The sequence below is a fragment of the Callospermophilus lateralis genome, chromosome 1 (genome assembly GCF_048772815.1).
Source record: "Callospermophilus lateralis isolate mCalLat2 chromosome 1, mCalLat2.hap1, whole genome shotgun sequence".
NCBI lineage: Eukaryota > Metazoa > Chordata > Mammalia > Rodentia > Sciuridae > Callospermophilus > Callospermophilus lateralis.
The window spans coordinates 38,018,269-38,041,405 of record NC_135305.1 but is presented as its reverse complement, the minus strand read 5'-3'; the positions used below and the strand labels follow the sequence as shown (position 1 = coordinate 38,041,405).

At 31.2% G+C, this 23,137-nt stretch overlaps 1 protein-coding gene across 3 annotated transcripts in view; it reads right to left on the bottom strand.

Annotated features, from left to right (window-relative positions):
* Phf14 (PHD finger protein 14) overlaps window positions 1–23,137 on the bottom strand; it is a 189,904-nt gene that overhangs the window by 98,851 nt on the left and 67,916 nt on the right. For all 3 annotated transcript variants that reach the window (XR_013091873.2, XM_076861574.2, XM_076861581.1), the window contains 3 exons: window positions 20,299–20,467; window positions 341–391; window positions 106–227 (listed from right to left, as the gene is read on the bottom strand). Coding sequence is in view for 2 of the 3 variants with exons in the window: in XM_076861574.2 (XP_076717689.1) it covers window positions 106–227; window positions 341–391; window positions 20,299–20,467 (342 nt within the window). In the remaining variant the exon portion in view is untranslated. The remainder of the gene's footprint in view (window positions 1–105; window positions 228–340; window positions 392–20,298; window positions 20,468–23,137) is intronic.

Below are 23,137 nucleotides of genomic sequence, written 5' to 3'. Positions count from 1 at the left end.
ATAAACATCTTATTCTATTTTTGTTTTTTCATTTTATCTCTGATAAGAAAATGATGATCATGGGACTTTAATCCCCAAAAGACGAGGACTCAGCATCCAATTTACCTGACAAGATTTTCATTGTCTCCAGTTCCTTTGCAAGTTGCACATTCAGTTCTTAAATCTTCAGCTTTGGGTTTCTTTTGTAATACAGACTGTCTCTGTCTTCTTTCTCTAGGAACTCTTTCCTGCCATACAAGGGAGAATAAATCAAAACAAAATCAGGATATAAAGAAAACAATTTTAAGAAGAAAATTTCTCAAAATTTGAACTGTGTAAAAACTGCTTAACTTATTCCAACCTCATGTTTTTCTTCCTCAGGAACAAAGCTTCGTTTCCGTCCTCTGGTTCTCTAAAAGAAAATCCACAAAAATATCTAATGTTTAAATAATAATGAAAATAAATTTTCTCTATTAAATATTATTGCCTCGATTCTCAAAAGATGAACCATTGCCCTTAAGTACTAGCATAATCTGGGGCACCTTTAGAAATGCAGAATCTCGGGCTCATTCCAATAAACTAAATTAAAATCTGGCTTTTAAGAAAAATTCCTAGTAAGGCATTCATTCGCTCCTTACGTTGAAAAAAACTGTTTAGAAGTGTCCTTAACAGAGACAATATTTATTAATCAAGCCCCAAATGAATACTCAGGGCTAGTTCTTTCTGTATTCATCTCTTTCCTTTCTGTGGCACTCTTAATATTTAATGCTTCAATTTCTGTCCCAGAAACAATTCATCTCCACATTAGTAAGAAATATGTATATTATATTTCTATACCAAATTAAACTTAACAAAATGCTTATTATGATTTTAAAATTTGTTTTAATAAAATAAATTATAAGTGGCCAGATGAACCAATTATACTATCTAATATAAATAACAAAAAGTTTAAATTATTTTTTCCTTCTCTGGCAATCTATTATCCGATTTCCATAATTTATATGTACAGGACAATTTCAGAATAGTCAATGAACTATCAATGAGAAAATACTCAAACTATTTATTTTAGTTCTATGATCTTCAGAACAGAATACTTAAAAGGCTTTCACACATGTCCACATGCTTTTCATTCAATCCATCTTTACATAATGAAGTAACAATGTATTATTTAGTTTTGAATTAATTTTCAAGTACATATGTTAATTCTCCAATTTTATGTTTCCAATTCTTTGGAAGAAATTTAATCACAAGCTGAGTATCCTTTATCCAAAATGCTTAAGATCACAGAAGTGTTATAGATTTCATAATACTTGCATAGACTTTACAAGTTGAGTATTCCTATCTGAAAACCCAAAATTTGAAATGACTGAAATGAGAAACTTTTTGAAAGTTGATGTTCAGAAAGTTTTGAATTTGAGTGCATTTCCAATTTTATATATTTGGATTAGAGATAATCAATCTGTATTTACTATTTGTGAAAATCTATCAAATTCAATCAATTTAACATCTGATATAATTCAATCAATTGCAACTTTTTTCATACCCATACTGCAATTTACATCATATGGTAAAATACCAATTAGCAATTCTATTGTTGAATGATGATTTACATTACTCTCTATATTCATAAATTCCCTTTTCTATACCTATCTACATATTTTATTAACATGTTATTTTAAAAATGAATAAGTATATTTATAATTACCTAAAGCAGTCCTTTTAAATTAAGTTCATTAATTACCAAATGGTAATCACTGATATATTCATGTAGTAATTTAACAAAAGTAACATAGTTCTGGCTAGAAAAACAAGGTTGTTTAAAAGAATATGGTATCCTATCATCTCAGAGCTCTGAAAAAAGCAGCCCAAATAAATGACTTCCTAATGTCACAACATCAGTTAGTGACAGAGGTAAACCTCAAACCCCAGTCTCTTAAGTGATTTTTCCTACATGTTAAGTCCAAGACTTATAATTTAATCCCAAGTAGAGATGAGTAAAATTACCAAGAAGCAAATCTCCTATTCTGCTTCATTACTTAAATAAGCAATAGCACCACAATGTACAATGAAGACTTTTCACATTTCATAAAGAGTAAATTAGAGAATCATACCCAACAGAGAAGAAATACAAATTTTCACTCTCTTCTTACCTAATTTGTTAGCCCCATAGAGTATAATGACTAACATGACTTATTACCAACATAATTACAGGAATTTCTTAACATTTGTCAAATTACTAACTTTTTAAAAAGAGGATTTAATGCAAACACAACTATTCAAAAATACCAAGAGAGAGAAGATGGAAGGAGAGGGGAGGGGAGGGGAGTGGGGATAGTAGAGGATAGGAAGGGCAGCAGAATACAACAGACACTAGTATGGCAGAATGTAAAAAAGTGGATGTGTAACCGATGTGAATCTGCAATATGTATACCGGGTAAAAATGGAAGTTCATAATCTGCTTGAATCAAATGTATGAAATATGATATGTCAAGAGCTTTGTAATGTTTTGAACAACTAATAAAAAAAAATACTTGGTATTTTTTTTTAAGTGAAATGCTTAAGGGGATAGACTCAGTAGTAGGCTGATTGCTATTATGTGTGAGGCCCCAGGTTTGATCTGCAACATGGCAAAAAATAAAATAAATAAATAAATGTTTTAACTTCTAAAAAGGTGAAAAAAGAAAGACTGAAAAAATGTTGAGAGCTGGAGTATTTTTTTCTACTTTTAATAATGTGACAGCATCTATAAGCATAAAAAACTCATTAATTGCCTATGATTGCAACAAGCAAGGTATTTAAACATAGTATCCCATAAATGAATCATCAGAGAAGTTTATAAGACAGAAATGGTACAAAAAAGCAAAAGGAAAGAAAACAAAGCATTTTATTCATCTCTCAAATTATTACCATCAAAGAGCTCACTCCAACTCAGATGTATAAAAGTATTCATAATATGGTTATTTCATAATATTTGTTGTGGCTGATACAAATTACATTAGAAACAAAATAAATAAAGCACCTGCTTAAAAATAATGTGTAGAAGGAAGACTTTTACCTAATTATGCCCTTTAGGATGTAGTAAAGACACATTATCTTAAAGTTCCAAATGATTAACCATTTAAGGGATTCCAAATCACACTTCATCTTGAAAATAATTATTAAGGTATTAGGAGTAAATGATAACTTTTAAACTCATTTCAAATCTTGGCATCTTCCAATTTTTTTGTTATTTTTTAAGAACTTGATTTACTTAGGGAATAATGATGATCTGAGCCACTTATATTACCTGTCTCAATCTGTCTGTGGTACATTTTCTTGAAAAGAGGTAATAAAAACATCCACAGAAGAGACTGGTATGTATTAAAGGCAATATAGAAGAACAAAATTATTTTAGTTACCAGCATCATTTTAGTAATTTGTTAATCTGAAACAAATAATTAAATATTTCAATTTTTATTAATTCTTTAGAGCTGGGGTTATTTTAATTTATAATTAAGTCAAATGCAAGATGATTTTCCTAAGACTAGAATGATTTATTTGACAAGTGAGCTAAATTTAAAAATAAAAGTAAGTTCTTCAACATCTGTGATATCACTAATCTGGGCTTCACATACTCACTTGTGAACTGTTTTCTCTGAATTTAACACATCTTGTTTTTTATTTATTTTGATGAAAAATCAACATTTATACAAATAACAATAAGTAATCAATATATGGTTAGATGAAGAAGAAATGCCTCCCTCTATAATTTCATATAAAGACAAACATGTTTATGCATGAGTAAAATCCCAACCTCAATGTTAATTTAGGACAACTAAGTCAAACCTCAAAAACCTCTGTCAGATTATATATTATCAGAGTTATGCTGTGAAATAAATGCCAGTAGCTTTCTGGCAGCTGTTTAAAACTGCTTCAAACTAAAGTTTATTTGTGTGTGTGTGTGTGTGTGTGTGTGTGTGTATGTGATGTGTGTGTGTGTGTGTATATATAAATGCATACATATATATAATTCTCCCAAATTTGTTTTTCAATCATGAAACTACCTTAAAAACAAATTATAAATTAAAGTTCATATAATATTCAAAGAAAAATACTATGTATACACAAAAACAAGGTATGAATAAAGTACCATCTGTTTCTGTTGGCTATCAACACACAACAGATGGAACAGTGATCACCAAAAGTGAGTGTTTCCCTTCTGATCAATTAACTGTAGAGCATATTTTAATAACAGAATTATGAACAAGAGTGGAAGAATAAAAACATAATCATAACCAATTTGGCTTAAATACTATAAATTAAAATAATGTTTGAACTAAATATACAAAATAAAATGTATATGTTTTATGATATGTTCCTATAAAACCCTACTCATAGATAATATTATATACAAAATAAGTAAAACATTGAAGCATCATCTGTTCTTCATTTTATTTCAGATTCCTAGAAATAAATAAAAATGATATATTTCCAACAAGCAAAAGGCAAAACAAAGGCATTCAGGTCTGAATAAGATTATTTTAGCTAAGAATTCATGGATCTCATCCAGGTGGCCAAAATAAGGTAAAGTACCTTCTAGCTCACAACAGGGTTGTTTGCAAGGTTTTTTCTAAGAATCTATGACACAAGTTTTATCATCTGTTTAGTAGTCAGAGGACTTCTTGAATCTGATAACAGATAATTCTGCTATCTAAATCCTCCATAAATAGTGTTTCTTTCACAGAACTGTAATCATTCAAGTAATTAGTATAAAGACAAGATAAAATAAGACAAATCAGACAAATGCATCTTAAGCTTTAGACGTTTTAATAAAAAATTTTTTTTAATGGTGCTGGGGATTGAATGCAGTGTCTTGTGCATATGAGGCAAGCACTCTACCAACACAGCTATATCTTCAACCCACATTTTAATAGAATAAAATCCAAATGTTTGAACATTTTTTCTGAAGAAGAATCCAAATATATATACACACACAAATATAGCTATAACATATATAGTTATATATTTTTAAAATATGCCATATTTTTAGATTCTCAAGATTTCATTCCAAACAGTACTAAATAGCTACTTTGCATATGTATAATAATTAGTTATACCATAAGTATAATGAAAGTAGACTCTAAGAAATCTGATTATCTCTCAAATAAAGACTGTTATTTGGAATAGGCTTATTAGCAGCTCAGTGTTAAGACAAAAAACAGATCAAATGTGTTTAAGTCCTTTTCCAAAATAATGATCTAGAAGAAATAGTGCATCCTGGAAAACAACGTGATTTTCAGTCAAAACTGCTAATAAGTACTTCGTTTACTGCATTTATTTTGCAAAAAAGAAAATGAAATATATAAAACAACAAAAATTTCTAAGTCAGGAAGAAAGATCAAAGAAAGTAGACGGAGTGTGTGTGTGTGTGTGTGTGTGTGTGTGTGTGTGTGTGTGAAGACTATAGAAAGAAAGGTCCCAGCAAGTCCTTTGGCACTTGTATAAAAGATGAAAAGACATCAGATGATATAGAATGGAAAAAAAATGAAAAGAAAATCTGAAAGCTTTCAAGTTACATTAAAGTTATTAGAAAATATGCCCAAAAGTACAAACATCAACTTTAAAGTAACTTCAAAGGGGACATAAACAAACTAATTTATATTTTGTTCAAAAGTAATTTCCTTTCCTAAAAGGAAAATTTTCCACATAAAAAATAATGCAGAGAAAATGTCTTAAATGACCAGGTACTTAAAGAGAAATATCCCAAGGCTGCCTTTACAAAAATTCTATATTTTCATCAATGAAATATGATAAATATACAAAGAGAATAGGACCAATTTCCTTTGGTAAACAGGATTATTCCTATCCATATGGAGTTTAGACTCATGAGACTACAGGTATTAAGCTAATACTAATTTACACAAATATTTATTAGAAACCTGAGTACAACTAAGGAAAAATATAAAAATAAAATGATATGCTGCTTTGGATCTTTCAAAATCCCAACTAAAACCCATTTATCAAAACTTCTAAACACAGAAATACCATAAGTCAGCATTTCTAAGTATATAGTCAGGAGAAGTGATAGCCTATGTTCACCTAAAATTTGTTCATCAATATTCACAGCAACATGATTCGTATCAGCCAAAACGTGAAAACAACCCAAATGTCCATTAACTAATGAAGAGATAAATAAAATCTGGCATATGCAGATTAAAGCTTTAAAAGTGGAGTTCTATAAAATAATAAAAGAAAAAAAAGTACTGATACATGCTATAAAATTCATGAACCCTTGAAGACATAATGCTAAGAAGCAAATTTATGATGTAATTCCATTTATATGAAATGCTGTGATTAGGCAAATATACAGCAACAGAAAGTAGATTAGTGGCTGCTTAGGTTTGAGGGTGGGAAATGGGGAATGGGGATGCTAACATAGGTATGGGATTTGGGGGCAATGAAGAAAGCATTCTAAAACATTGTGGTAATGACTATACAAGTTTCTAAGCACACTAAACCCACTGAATTGTATACTTCAAATGGGAGAATTGTATGATATGTGAATTATATCTCAATAAAGCTATTATTTCTAAAAAGGCATCATTATCCATAATAAAATTAAAAGTTAATTTTAATTGCAGCAACTTTTAAAATACAATAAATTTCCCATTACTGCTTACATGGTTAAATTTAATATTTAAGTTATATGTAAGTAAAGCTAAAAATGCCACTTATAAAACAAGTTCAATATGTGTTAATAATGAAATAAACTGGACTGTAAAATCCACCTACTGACTCCACATCTTTTAATAATATAAAACATTTAAATAAATGAAAAATGACTACTAGAATTTTTCCAGCATATGAAGGATTGGGTCATGTATTTCCAACATCTGTGACTTCAAGTAAAAAGATTCAAATTCTATAAATCACTTTCATAACTCAGTTTTAAATGTTAAAGGATATGTGGAAATCACTATGTACATTAATTACTATCAAATTCTATAAATCATTTTCATAACTCAGTTTTAAATCTTAAGAATATGTGGAAATCACTATGTATTTTAATTGCTATCACTGCCCAAACAAATCACCAAAAATTTAGTGGCTTAAAAAAAAAAAAAACTAAATTTATTATCTTATAGATCTACAGGTCAGAATTCTAGTATGGATCTTACCCAGTTAAAAATCAGGGTATTAGTAGGGTCACATCCCATTTTGGAAGATCTAAGGGCAGGATTTATTTTCTTAATTTTTGGAGCTCCTAGAGGTTACCCACATTCCTTAGATCATTCCTTTAGGACCTCATCTGCCTATCTCTGATCCACTATCTGTAGTCACATGTCCCTCTTACTGACTACAGACAAGAAAGGTCCTCTGCTTTTAAAAGATCCTCTGATTAGATGAAGACCATATAGATATTTCTGGTTTATCTTCCCACCTCAAGAACCATAACTTTAATCATAATTGTAAAGCCCTTTCTGTAAAGATAACATGTTCACAGGTTCTGTGTATTAGGATACAGACATGTTTGGGGTGAAAGTTTTCTGCCTACCACACTGAGGGAAATTAAATACATATATTATTGACTTTTTGAAAAAAAAAAAGTAACAATGAAATAAAAAATCCCTAAGTTTATAAAAATCATGCAAAATCATATGGATAAGAACTTCCACAGCTATCACAATAAAAATGCTACTTTGTGTTAAAATTCAGTGACATAAAATTCAGTAACATAAAGTACAAGGGATTTAACTCCTTCCTACACTATCAAGAGAATACCATTCTCCCACCAGAAACAGAAAACATTCTCTCAAGAAAAATAACCAAATGAATCCTGAAAATGAGTACCAGAACAAGAAAAGGGAGAAATGAGGTAGTCACTAGTAACTAGAGAGCTAACATTTAATTTTGGTTTTCCAAACTATAAGACCCATAATGCCCTACTTACATGTTTTGTAAATGTTAGGAAGTGAGAGACTACTTCTACTGAAATAATATAAAAAAATCTATAAATACCAATATTGAGGGTGTTTCCTCAAAGAAAATGCCTAAAATTACCCTCTAGAGAACACAATGAATATAAAATTCTATACAGACTTAGCTATTTTTTAAAAATAAGAGTGGATATGCAAGCATCCCTGGTATTTGAACGCTTCAAACTAAGACAGAGATAAACATGAACAAAAATGAGAAACTCAGCCAGGCACGGTGGTGATTGCCTGTAATCCCAGCAACTCATAAGGCCGAGGCAGAAAGATTGCAAGTTCAATTGTAAGTAAATCAGTGAGGCACTTACAACTCAGGGAGACCCTATCTCTAAATAAAGTACTAAAAAGTGCTGGGGATGTGGTTCAGTGGTTAAGCACCCCTGGGTTCAATCCCCAGTACCATAAAAAAAAAAAAAAAAAAAAGAAAAGAAAAGAAAAAGAAATAAGGAAGTCAGAGGAAAAAGTATAGGATAGAGAAAAAAAAGTGAAAAATAATATTCTAGAGAGATAAAAGTCTTAATGGTATTGAAATATGAACATTTGCTATTAAAAGAAATAAGAAACAATAAAAATACATACATATCCCAAATTATTTTTCCCCAAAGAAAATTAGCCAAGTGCAGTGGCACACGCCTGTAGTCCCAGCACTTGGAAAGCTGTACCAGAAGGATCTTTTGAGTCCAGGAATATGAAACCATCCAGGAAAACATAGTAAAACCCTGTCTTTAAAAAACAAAAACAAACAAATAAACAAAGACCACAGATTCAAGCAATCATAAAAATGTGTTCCCTGCTAGAAATCCTAGACAGAGCAATTAGGCAAGAGAAGAAAATAAAAAGGATACAAAGAGAGAAAGGAATAAGTCAAGTTATCACTGTTTTACAAATGATGTGATTCCCTATTTAAAAGATCCAAAGATTTCCACCAGAAGACTGCTAAAGCTAATAAACAAATTTGGCAAAACAGCATTTTACAAAATCAACATAAAATAATCAGTAGCTTTCCTACACAGCAATACTAAACAGGCTACAAAAGAAATCAGGAAAACAATCCCATTCACAATGGTCTCAAAAAAGAAAAAGAAAAAAGAAATACCCAAGAATAAACCCAACCAGAGAGCTAAAGATGTCTACAATGAAAACTACAGAACACTGAAGGAAGAAACTGAAGAAGACACTACAAGATGAAAAGTCCTCTCAAGTTAATGGACAGGCAGAATTAATATCATTAAGATGATGATATTACCAAAAGTGATATACAGATTCAATGCAATATACAGATTCAATCAAAATACCAACAACATTTTTTATAGAACTAGAAAAAAATCCTAAAATTTGGAAAAATAAAAGAGAATAATCAAAGTAATTCTAAGCCAATGAAGCAATGCTGAAGGTATTAGAATACCTGACTTCAAATTATACTACAAAGTTACTATTAAAGTTCATAAAGTAAGGAAGCATATTTCTACTATTCTATTATAGAATTTCTACTACTAATAAATCCTATTTATCTTTGGAAAACTACTATCATTAAGAAGTCAATATCTAATTCACTACATAAAACAATTAAATGTCACTTTGTAAAGGCACAAAGGAAATTTTTCAAAAGAAAATAACAACTTGGAAACAAGTCAACCTGCAATACATAACACCTAGTAGCCCACGTGTTGAAAAGTATATCATGCAGGTAATTTTTTAGAAATAAGAACAATGAATATAACAGATTTACCAGAAAGGGGAAAAGTAAAGATCCTCAACAAATGTGGTCTTTAAAAATAAAATAAAAATAAAATCCTGAAAGCATAATTACTAAGTTTTAATTATCTCCCTAAGTCTGAATATTAATGTGAATATTTTAACCTTCTAATACACAAACATAGGGACAAAAATAAATAAAACTGTGAATTTATAACCTAACTATTGGGTGTACAAAAGAATGGAGATGATCTAATTTATCTTACAAATGGGGATATATATGAAAACAAAGTGTTGTTGTCCGGATCTTAAATATTCCCCAAGGTCATATGTTGAAGGCATGATCATCAGCCTGAGGTGCTACTGGATGGTGATAAAATATTTAGAAGGTGGGACCTAAAGGAAAGAAGTTAGGTTATTGGAGGTGTGCCCTTGAGGGGAAATTAGTATCCTGAACGCTTTCTCTCTTTTTGCTTTCCAGCCACCATAAGGTAAACAGTTTTGCTCCACACACTCCCTGCTATGATAATCCACCTTATAGGCCTGAAAGGATAGTAAAATGAAAACTTTAAAACTGGGCCAAAATCATTCTTCCCTTCTTTAAGTTAATTATCTAAATGAATGTATCACAGTGACAGAAAGCTAACACACAAGGTAAATTAAGCATACTTATCCAAGGCCACATAAAGGGTCACTGGTAGACTATGGACTAGAGTTCAAATCCATTCCAGATATTTCTACTGTAGTATGCTATCTTACCAGTTTTTGATGCTACCTAAAATGCTCAAGAACTTGATTTTATATACTCTGTCTTTTAAAGGGAATAATGTTACCAAAAAATTATTTTAGGAAAATAAGATTACATGTTAAATGCTAATTTTAAGGCAAAATTAAAAGTCATACACATATTCTTTTTTCTTTTTTTTTTTTTTTCCCAGTGCTAGGGATTGAAACCCAGGTCCTCAAGCATACTAGGAAAGCTCTTCACCACTGAGCTACATCCTTAGACACCAAATATTTGCAAGTATGTAGACATAAGAAAATAATTTAAGTTTTAAAAAGACTCTTTAATTAGTCTATGTGCAAAACTCAATTACACTAATGATTCTTTCCTTAGCACAAAAATAATTAAAAAAGAAACAAGTGATCCTAAAAAATATTCACTTACTTATCTTACAAAATTACATATTAAATAAAATTTTGTTGAAAGTATGCTAAAACTCATTAATAATTTTAATTAATAAATAAGCCTATATTAAAACTAGATTATTATTATGATGATTTTACCCAATTAATTTCTTTAAAGGATTGCCAAGTTAATAATATAAAAAGCTGTTGTCTTCAAGATGCCTAGCATGGCTGGGATTATGGCTCAGTGGTAAAGTGCTTGCCTAGCACATGTGAAGCACTGGGTTCAATCCTCAGCACCACATAAAAATAAATAAAATAAAGGTATTGTGTCCATATACAACTAAAAAAAAATTTTTTTTAAAGCTGCCTAGCATAAGAATGCATAGGTGTAGGTAAAACAGCTAAAGGTATCATGATACCTAAATGAGGTTCAAAAATTTTACAAGCAATTTTATGGGAGGGGCACCAATGCTTTTACTAGTATCCAGTCTGCTATTATTTTAAAAATTTCCATTGATCAATATCCAAGTTTTTAAAAATGCAAATTAAGATTTTCTCATCCAGAAGAACATTTCCTTAGGGAAAGTCAAGTAGTAAATCTTAGTGGCTTCAATCTTTAGTCATTCTATTCCACTTTACAACTATAATGTTACCAGCTGGGGCAATTTAATAATACCTCACAAATGGGCAACTATACTTCTAGTTTACATGACATTTGAGTCAACTTTACCTTGAGGGCATAGAAAACATCTTCATTTTAATCTCCTATTCATCATCCAGCCCAGTGCCTTATATTATTAGTTGCTAAGCACATACTTGTTGAAAAATACAAATCTGATCACAATTCAAAAGTAGGACAAGGGGTCAAAGCAAAGAACAGAGAATACTAAAAGACAGCCAATTTTTATTCTTGAACATGGAGAATAATTCACCTCAGGAATAAATACGGCCAAAACCACTCATGCAAAAGAAAAATTTCCCACAGTTTTGAAAACTGTGAAGAAAACAGAAACTCATATTTCTATATATTATAAACAAAAGTTCATTTTAAAGTATTTTGTCCCTACTACTGAACCCCACAGGTTTACTCAAGAGGACAGAATAGGTTCAAGATAAAATCAGTGAGGCTGTAAACTGTATTGCATGCGCCAAAAGTCATGATACACCCTTTAAGCATTGTGAGATAAAGCTGAATATTAAAAAAATCCAAGTAGGTGAAATAACTGGAGAATTTCTGGTATCTTCAAAGTTATGAAAAATAAAACAATGAAATGTTAGAACTAGAATATATGTAATGATAAAATGGACTGCGATGTTAGATAGTGAATGCATCTGAGATTAATCAAAGAGTAACCCACAAGGTCAACGGATTACAATGTTGTTTTTAGTTCAATGCCAAAGTATAAAAGGAAGAAAGTATGAAAGTATAAAAGGAAGAAAATATTACTTGAAACTAATAGAAGTATTACAATAAAAATTCATAGTTGAAAGATTAGAACCATAAGTTCAAGAAAAAGATTTTTTTTTTTACCCAAGAAATAGAGGAAAACACTGAATATGAAATGTGGTCATTTTACATTTAAAGGTAGGCAAGATATATATATATATATATATATATATGAACTCACTGTCCTATATACAGGCTATTATGTAGAAGAAAAACAATCCTCTCAATATAAAAGAATCTATATTATGATAAATCATACTATAGTTCCAAAGTTTTCATTCCTACAATAAATGAATGATGTATGAAAGAATTATTATTACTGGCTATCAGTATGTAAAGTAAAATTATTGTAAATTTTCAAATTTTCTCCAGAATATATAATTGTATATCTGAAAGTTTTTATTTTATAAAATGATATTATCATATATTCTAAATGTAGAAATCTGAAGCATAGGTAGGCTCAACAATTAAAAGTAAATAAATTATATTTATTTGAAACAGACATTGACAATGGATAGTTTAAATCATTACATTCTAAAGAGAAACATTGCTTAATGCAGTCAAACTAAAGGAGACTTTCCTTACCAGAGTGTCTAATTAAACAATCCTAATATTCTAAAAAGAAATTCTCTAACTTCTATGAATAAGAAAAAAAGAGAAAGAAAATGACTGGACCCAAATGGGCTAACAACATATCATCTGGCAGGAGACCCTTTATATTAATATTCCTTTCTTCACTCATGTAACTTTCTTTCTGCTCATTTCTAAAACAGACAAAAAAGAGAGGTGGGAACCTGACTCACTCTCATTAACCGGGAAACATTGTGAGGATTCCAGCAAACCAAGACAGAATTAAACTACTCTCAGTTTTAAATACTGCTGAACCAGTAAAAATTCCAGATCTACCTTCTTTGATCTTTACCCTTGGCATTTTATAACTCCTTTAGTCACTGGATTTTTGATTCCAGTGATTCATTTAACTACCTAATTCAGAACTTATTGCATGTTTAGCCCAATACTCAAGGATGGAAAACAGGAATAAAAAAGGTAATATCCTAATCCTCAAAGAGAAGAAAAAGAGGGAAGGGACAGAGGAGTCTGGATGTCTTACTCTACAAGGACCTACCATGGGCCTAACAAGCACTAGGTTAGGCATTTGGTTACTATGCCAGATTATCTGTATTCAGTTTGGCACACACCTCTACCATCACTGCTATAACCATCTTTCTTAACTAAGGCTGGAAACCACATTTCCTATAATCCCCTTCTCTCTGTAGTTCCATGTTAAAAACCTTATGTTTGAAATGAGTAAGTAAAGTGAGGTCATTTTTTCTCAGGAAGTCATGTTGCTTTCTAGATACTAAGGCTTCACATATCTTTCCATCAGTTCCCACTTACAGTCCTGGATCATGCTACAGACTTCCCCATGAGTTCCTATTTTTTCATCTACTCAACACTGTTCTTCAGGCTGAGATCATCACCATCAAATTCTCTGTCCTAATGTCAACTCTCAACACTTACTTAGTGTTTCAGGGTAAGATAGTTCACTGACAAATTTTCTGATATTCAGCAAAACTCTTCTGACCTACACAGACAACTTTTTTGAAATCAACATTTCCCACATGCCCATCACTATATAAATCCTTTTTAAAAAAAAATATATTTAATTTTTTAGGTGTAGATGGACACAACACAATGCCTTTATTTTTATGTGGTGCTGAGGATCGAACCTGGGTCCTGCCCGTGCTAAGTGAGTGCTCTACTCCTGAGCCACAATCCTAGCCCACTATATAAATCCTTAATTCCTCACAGAATTGCCCATTTTCCTGATCAAATCACCAGTGGTATATTAAGCTACTGAAAGAATGTAGAGTCTGTGATTCTAGCCCATAAAGAACCTGGAACAATTAGTAGTAATTGTTGGGAGCCGTGTATAATTTATGGGTTTGTTTGAGCCATTAAGGCAGGGAAGCTGCTTTTCTGGGAACTTGTGGGTGAAATTCCCTGGTTTGAGAAAGCCCAGATCATACTGGCACCCTGCCTTAGCTCACAGCCTTAGGATCAAACTAAGACACCAAAAGATGGGAGTAACCTACTAAGCACCAAACAACCTGTTTCCTGCAAGATCCCTGCCACACTGAAACCTCTGATGTACTTCCCCTTAAATAAAGGACTTGGGTCTTGTTCAGTTGTTCAGTTCCAATTCCTGTCAGGGATGGAAGATCCATCAGATGCCCCCCTTTAAATCTAATTTCTGGTTTTGTCTTTTATTATTTACTGATTATTTCAGATTTTTTATTTTCCCAGGAGGCTCATATCTCCAAGCAGAAATCTGCTCTAATGGGGTGCTGGTAAACCCAGCAAAAAATCCTATCCAGAAAGTCAGCACAATGAAGTGAAAGAATGACATGAGGCTAGCTAAGTGTGAAGCACAGTTCTGTCACTTAGATACTGTATGTCTTAGACAAATTACTCAAAATTCTTTGCCTCAGTTTTGCATCTGTAAAATGGAAATTATATTAGTGGCCACTTTACAGGGTAGTTATGACAATTAATAGAATGTAAACAGTAAATACCCAATAAAGGTTGTATAAAAATATAAACTTTGCAATCCTTTCTTTTCTTTAGAATGGTCCTCTTATTAGTATCCAGACAAAAGAGAGAATAACAGTTATGGAGACATCAAAATAACTAGAGATGCAGCATTTTCAGAACCAATCTAAGCTACTACAAAATAAAATCTCTGGCACTAGAAATAGTTTAAAAAGAATTTTCTAAAACCATATCCTTTCTTTTTTACTTATCAACACTATCATATTTCTGTGCTTCTTGAACTATTCCTAAACTACTATTCCATATGTCTAATAATTTTTCTTGCCTTTATTTTGACAGACAAAAAGAAATTTAAGATATTCAAAGTATAAGATATGTATACTCATAAGAGAGGCACATGAAATGAGGAATGAAAATCAAAAGGGACTTTTTGTCTTTAATTATACTCTTAAAATTTCTTACAATAAAAAAGTATTCATGTATTACTTTGTTTTTAAAATTTAATCAAAAATAATTCAATCACTCAGAATGACAAATTTCAATTAAAAACTGATGGTACCTTAACATTAAACGTGAGGTAATGTTAAAATAAGAAACAGAGACGGCTCCTATGTTTGCCTGAAAGGGTATTTTCTGAAAATACAACATTTCATTTTTTCACTTGCCAACAGTTCTTTTAAATCATTATTTTTAATACTAAATCTTTAGTGCCACATTTTTTTTCAAGTAACTTTTCTGGCTAATCTTTTTAGAATCTTTGGATAGGAAAAAATGTAGGATAAAAAGTAATACTGGGCCTGCTCACCTTGAAAACCATCTACATCTTATTGAAACTACTGTCTCAAAATATGCTACATTCTTTCAGATTTCTATAAATCTTTATTAAGGAAACCAGAGTAGAATGAAATGAAAAATGACTTTTCTCAGTATCCAAACAATACAATAGTGTGCCTTGCTGAAGTGTTCTATTCCCTGTTGAACTCTTTGGACATGATAAATGGAAAACTGCCTGTCAGCAGGAAAAAGTAGATGCCATTCTTCTAACGGCAACTTTGTTTGGCACAAATCAGGCATTACAGAAGGAAAATAGTTATGGGCCTCTCTCCTTTAACATTGATCTGATCAAGTGAACGGATCCAAAAGATCCTTGTTGCTTAATCAAAAAGGCTTAAGTGCAATAAGGCAAATGCTTGAGTATATTTGGAGTGACTAGATTTAAGAAAAAAATGGGTAAGAAAATCACTACATGCTGCTCCATTTTCACTCTCAATTCAAAATTACACATTTTCCCCAGAGCAGTTCATAGTATCCATTTTGGAGGTAAAGAAGCAAATTATAATTCAAGAATATTAAAACAAATATATACTAGTAGTTCTTATATACACATGCCAACAATGAGCTTGCTGATATATTGCTCCTAATTTTTTTTTTCTTTTTTAACATCAACTTCCACAAGGCAGAATAGCCATCAAAGATTTTATTAACTTTAACACTGCTTCACTGTGAATGACAGTGATGGCAATGTTCCTGCATAAACTTGACAAGGAATATTACTAAAACTGAATGTAAAAAGAAAAGTTATATTGAATCTAATATTTAATGAGAATGAACTCAGTTACACAAGTTATTAAGTATATATGTGCCCAGCTTCTTACCAATAATCCTGTACTAAGAAAAGAAACAGGAATGTTCTGGTATCAGATTAGAGTACCATAAGAGAAAAACCATACCTATTAAGAAAGCTACTTAGTAACCAAATGTTTGACAAAACTGCATTCATGCCTCAACAAATGTTCATCTACAGATCTCAAAAAAGATGAGAGTTAATTCAAGCTATCTGGGTTTCATTCCTTTTGTGCTGTTTATTCTCTGGAAGATCACAGGTAAGTTACTTCAGTTTCATTATGTGTAAAATGGGAGCTATAATAATTAAATCCATCTTAAGGGAAGTAACCTGTGAAATTTGGTACACTGGTATATAATGAGCCCTCAATGAATTTTAGGTTGCTAAATACTATTATTAAACCAGTTTATATAAAAGGAAACAAATACCCTCCCCATCCTGCCCCATCCTTTTCTGACTTAACTACCTTTGGAAAATGTAATGAAGTCAAAATCCAAGCATTAGCAAGAAATACAAAATAAAATGGCTGGATTTGGTAGTAGTAGTAGTAGAAACACACCAGAACTTAATGTAAATATTTTAGCATGTGAATTTCTTCCTTTACCCTTTGACTTCCTTCCTAATTTGATGTTATTTTTAAACATAAAGACAAAAAGTACAAAATGTAAGAAAGTAACAGAAGGGGCAGGATGGGGAGGGTATTCATTTACTTTTACACAAAATGATTTAACAATAGTATTTAGCACCTAAAATTTCTTGAGTGCTCATTATATGCCAGTGTACCAAATTTCACAGGTTATCAATAAAAATGGGACTTCAATCTAAAGCATCCCTAATCATTTTATATTTTTGACTTGAAATAAAATCCCTTTCATTAAACAAGTTAAGGAAAAGGAAGTAAACAAAAGTAATCAAGTTTCTAAATAGTGGAGATGTTTTTTGGAGATTCAATATGTATTTGAATTCTCATAAATAAGAAAAATCCACGTTACATATCGTAAAATTAAATGGCCCTGGCATCTTGTCTTTGATGTTATTTTTACCAATATCTTAGAATGATGTTGGTCTTGGGTTTAACATATATACCTTTTAAAATGTTGAGATAGTTCCTAGTATGCCTAGTTTTTCTAATGTTTGAGCATGAATGGACACTGTATTTTGTCAAATACTTTTTGTGCATCTCTTTAAATAGTCATGTTATTGTTGTGTATTGATGTGATGAATTATGTTTACTGATTTCCGTTTGTTTAACTAACTTCGCATGGGAGACATTTTTTATTTTCAATGTCTGCCTCTCCTTCAGGGAAATATAAAAATATTTTTAGGATTAGTTGTCATTGTTTGTTTTGTTAGCTGTTAATTTAGAGTGCCTTTATTTTTCTCCTTTAAATTAAAATTAAGTTTTCTTAAAAGTTCCTTTCAGAAGTCCATAATAATCTATATATTGTTATCCCTTAAAAGATCTTAGGAACTGACTTCCTTAACAAGACTCCTAAAGTGCAAGAAGTAAAATCAAGAATCAACAAATAGGACGGAATCAAAATTAAAAAGCTTCTTCACAGCAAAGGAAACAATTACGTAAGAGAGAGTTTACAGAATTGGAAAAAGTCTTTGCCACAGGCACCTCAGACAGAGCATTAATCTCCAGGATATATAAAGAACTCAAAAAACTTGACACCAAAAAAACAAATAATCCACTCAGACACTTCACAGAAGAAATACAATCAACAAATATATGAAAAAAAGTTCAACATCTCTAGCAATTACAGAAATGTAAATCAAAACTATACCAAGAGTTCATCTCACTCCAATTATCAAGAATACAATTAAAAATAAATGTTGGTGAGGATGTGAGGGAAAAGGTACACTCATATATTGCTGGTGAGACTGCAAATTAGTACAACTGCTCTAGAAAGCATTATGGAGATTACTCAGAAAATTTGGAATGGAACCACCATTTGACCCAGTTATCCCACTCCTGGGCATATACGCAAAGGACTTAAATCAGCATACTACAGTGACATGGCCACATCAATGTTTATTACAGCAGCTCAATTCACAATAACTAAACTATGGAACCAACCTTAGTGCCCTTCAACAGAGGAATGGATAAAGAAAATGTGGTATATATACACAGTGGATTTGCCAGTAAATGAATGGAACTTAAGACTATCATGCTAAGTGAAATAAGACAATCCCAAAAAACCAAAGGCTAAATGTTCTTTGATATGCAGATGCTAGCACATGATGAGGGGAAGGAGTAGGTAAGAACAGAAGTATTCTGGACTAGACAAAGAGAAATGAAGGAAGGGAGGGAGTTTGAGATTAGGAAAGATCATAGAATGAATTGGACATTACTTTCCTATGTTCATATATAAATACACAACCAGTGTAGTTCCACGTCATGTACAACCGTAAGAATGGGAAATTATACTTCCTTGTATTATGTCATGCTACTGTCATATAAAACTAAAAAGAACAAATAAAAAAAATCTTTAAAAAGTCTCCCAGCCGGGTGTGGTGTTACATGCCTATAATCCCAGCTGCTGGGGAAACTAAGGCAGGAGGACTGCGAATTCAAAGCCAGCCTCAGCAAAAGCGAGGCACTAAGCAACTCAGTGAGACCCTGTATCTAAAAAAATACAAAATAGGGCTGGGGATATGGCTTAGTAGTCTAGTGCCCCTCAGTTCAATCCCCAGTACAAAAAAAACTAAAAATTAAAAAAAAAGTCTCCCATAACAATTTGTAATTGCAAGCCAACCCTAATGAATTTGCAGCAGAAATTTTTTTCTACAGATGTAATGGAAAATACACACACACATCAAACTTTTACTGTGTCTCAGGTTGGTAAAGAAGCCTGGAAATAGAAACAAACTTTCTACAGGAAATTCTTTAAATCTTAGCTTCAAAAGAAAAAAAAAAAAAAAAAAAAGCCAAAAGACTTGCCTACAGATTTCTCAGAAGAGGAAATACAACTGATATACCTATAATAGATGCTCAGAATTACCGGTATTTAGAAAAATGTAATTTAAATGACAATATACTTTTTTTCCCCATTCTTTACTTTGGAAAACATTAAAACACTGAACAAGTTTACAAACCAAAAAAAAAAAAACATCAGCCATCGCTGACATGTGTAAACTGGTGTGGAAAACATGTCATTATCTACTAAAATTAAAGATACAGATAGTCTATAATTCAGCGAATCTACACTTTAGTACATACCCTAACTCCCTGTTACCATTCTGCAAGAAACATTAACAAAAACATTTATACCAAACCATTAATAATAGAAAAGCATGGAAACATGACAAAGGAAAAACTCAATAATAGTCTATTCATTAGAATAGCTATTCAATAGAATAACTATATATTACTGAAGTAAACTATAACTACATGGATCAGTATTTATGAATTAAATTGACATGTTGGAAAAAATATCAAACTACAGAAGAAGTTTGACTCCAATAACACAAAATTTAAAACCTGAAAGACTAAACAATATGTATTATTGTGAGTAAATAGGTTTGAAATATATTAAAAACAAAATTAGAGAATGAGAAATATGAAGTCAGAGGAATAGGTGACCTCTGGGCTAGATAGTAGGGGATGAGATTGCCAAAGATTTACAGGGGACTTTCAAAGTTTTGATATTATTCTCTTTGAAGCTGAGTGATAGATATAATTCCTCATTATTATACTTTCAACTGAGCACATTAACTACAAAGTCTCAAGCAAATATGGCATATTTCATAACACAGAAAACAAATTCTTAAAAATAACCAAGTGATAATCTTTCTTTGACCCCTCAAGAATATACTTATACTTTGTCTTTTCTTTGCCTCTTAACTTTCAGCTATAACATATTATGATTATGATTAAATAAGTAATAAATTACCGTATTTCTTATTGGAATCTTCTTGGGTTCTGGTGGCACATCCTGTGGAACAAATTTCACTGGTTCCTTAATCTGCCTCCTTGATCGTTTGGTCCCATCCGGTAACGTTTCCATGGCCATGTCTGCTTCCATGTCACTGCTCCCCGCCTGGTCACATTCTGAGCACTGCCTACATAAATTTAGAAACATAAATTAATTAAGTAAATAATAATATATTTATCATCTTTTAGCTTTAGCTATAGATTCTAAAAGAACAAAATCCAGGTATATGTGAAAAATATATACACATAAGGGAGTGTGATAAGACTAAACATACAGAAACACATGTATTCCTCTCAGAATGAGTATCATGACTCAGGTATATAACAAATTACATGTACACTTGTAAGTATCATAAGAAAACACACAACAATGTTATATGTCTAAATGAACCAACCTAAGAGATTCAACACTGGTTAAAATGGCAATTTCCCTTGGGAAATCAAAACTTTTCTTAAGTGACATATACATTAACATCTAAAAAATCACAATTCTTCCTGGACCCTGATTCTACTTCATGCCTCAATTACCATAGCTTTTTAATTATAGTTAATGACAAGTTGTGTTGAATATATAAAGAAAACAATAGAAATATGGTCTAAGAAAAGTTGAACAAATATAAATGGTCATTTTCATTGGTGGCCTATGCTACCTCTAATAGAAGAAATATAAATTTGCCTACAAAAGGAATTTGTTAAAGCACCATTTATGAAGCATTTGTAATGCTTCATAAATGGTTCTCTTCTAATGCTATACAGCATTAGAAGATAACTGAGCGTGAAACTTAGATCTAGCCTAGACTATCCAGTAGAACTTTTCATGATGCTAGAATTATCCATCTCCACATTCCAGAATAGTAGCCATTATATGAGAAACTGAATTTTAAATTTACATTTTAATTCATTTAATTTTAATAGCCACATGTGTCTAGTGATTAACACCTGAAACACAGAAAACTAGTCAATGATTGCTGCAAGTCTTTATGTTGTCAATTATGAAAGCCCACTTCAAAAACTTAAAACCAGTTGTTAAAAGTAAATTTTTATTCATGTGTTTTCTTCAAACTTAAAAGAATGATCAGAAATTAATTTTATAAAATTCTAAAATTGTAGTAGTAGTCTCTTTATAAATATGGTTATAATACATAAAATCATATATTTACACGTTTATATTAGTATCGTTAAATGTAATTTATAATTCGTCAAATATTTTCAAAGATGTCTCAATTTATGCTCCATCAAAATTTATATCTCCCCTTCATTAATACTGTAAACTTAGTATTAAACTAATAGTTGGGGATTTTTTTCTTTGGTATTGGTGATTGAGCCCAGGTGTGTTTAATCACTGAGCAATATCCCAGCCCTATTTTATGGTTTAATTTTTCTTTGTAGACAAGGTCTCAAAATAAATAAATTGCTTAGGGGGCCTCCCTTAGTTACTGATGCTGGCCTTGATCTTGTAATCCTCCTACCTCTGCCAACAGAGTTTGTTGAATCCCAGGTGTGCAACACCACACTCAGCTTAAGCTAATATTCAGCTTTAAAAGTGACAGCTTTAAATTCTGAATCGAAGTTTATTTGATTTTTTAATGCAAAAACATTAATTGCCAAAAAGCCAATCAATATTAAGTATTAACTTAAACATTTTAAAATATTTATTTTTTAAGCATAATTGGCTACCAAAAATTAACACCAAAAAACTTCCAATGAGAGAATAAAGACATACTTTATCATGTGTTACTGAGAAAATTCTTATTATCTATTGCTAGAGCAACGAAGCTCTTTACTCCTTAGACTCACAAATTACCACCAAAATAAAAAGACAACAAAAAATACACAATTGTTCCTGTATCTATCCAAATGAAAACTTCATAGAATTGTAGATCTTAGATCTTACTAATAAATAATTAATACCACAACCATTTAAACTGATATATTTATAAAAGATATTAAATTATATTATAAACAAGGACCAATTGCTTGCTTTAATATCCTTAAAATACACAACCTTAATGCAGAATGCACATTTCAATCAGTTGAATGAAATTTAGCCAAATTTCTCATATAGTTCCAATTCATTTTTAAATACATGAGTCCCTGAAGTATAAAAACAAATATATTTTTGTCTGAATTGCTTTTTTTTTTTAACCAAAATATTTTCTCTTTTTTTCATTTTCTTTTTGTGGCCATTATACATGGGGACATTGTTTAATTATGCTCATTCCAAACATTCCCACTAAGAATTATAATCCCTTTTGGATGACAAGGAAATTATCCTCAGAGTACCCAGATAATAGAAAACACTGATCAATTCAGAAAATCAAGAGTTTTATAACTGCCAATGCTTAATGAATCCATTCCTATTTCAAGACAATCGCCACATGATTTGTGTTACACATAGCATCTACACAAATGGACATGACTTCTTCCCAGTCTTCCTATGAAACTCCATGGTCTGTCTCTCTCTCTCTCTCTCTCTCTCTCTATCTATCTATCTATCTATCTATCTATATATATATACACACACACACACAGAGATATAGTTATATCTCCTTGTATCTTGTGTGTGTGTGTGTGTGTGTGTGTGTATATACATCATATATATATATATATGATGTATCATATATCCTTTAAGATACAAAAGCATCTTTGCTGTAAGAATCCATATATTAAATCTGAAGAAATAACAACCTACAATAAAGCCACAGCCAATACTGTGTGATGGATAATACTGTGTGATGCAATCAAATGATATTTTGAGGAAAAATCATCACTTGGTTTCTTTTAATAATCCCCTATAC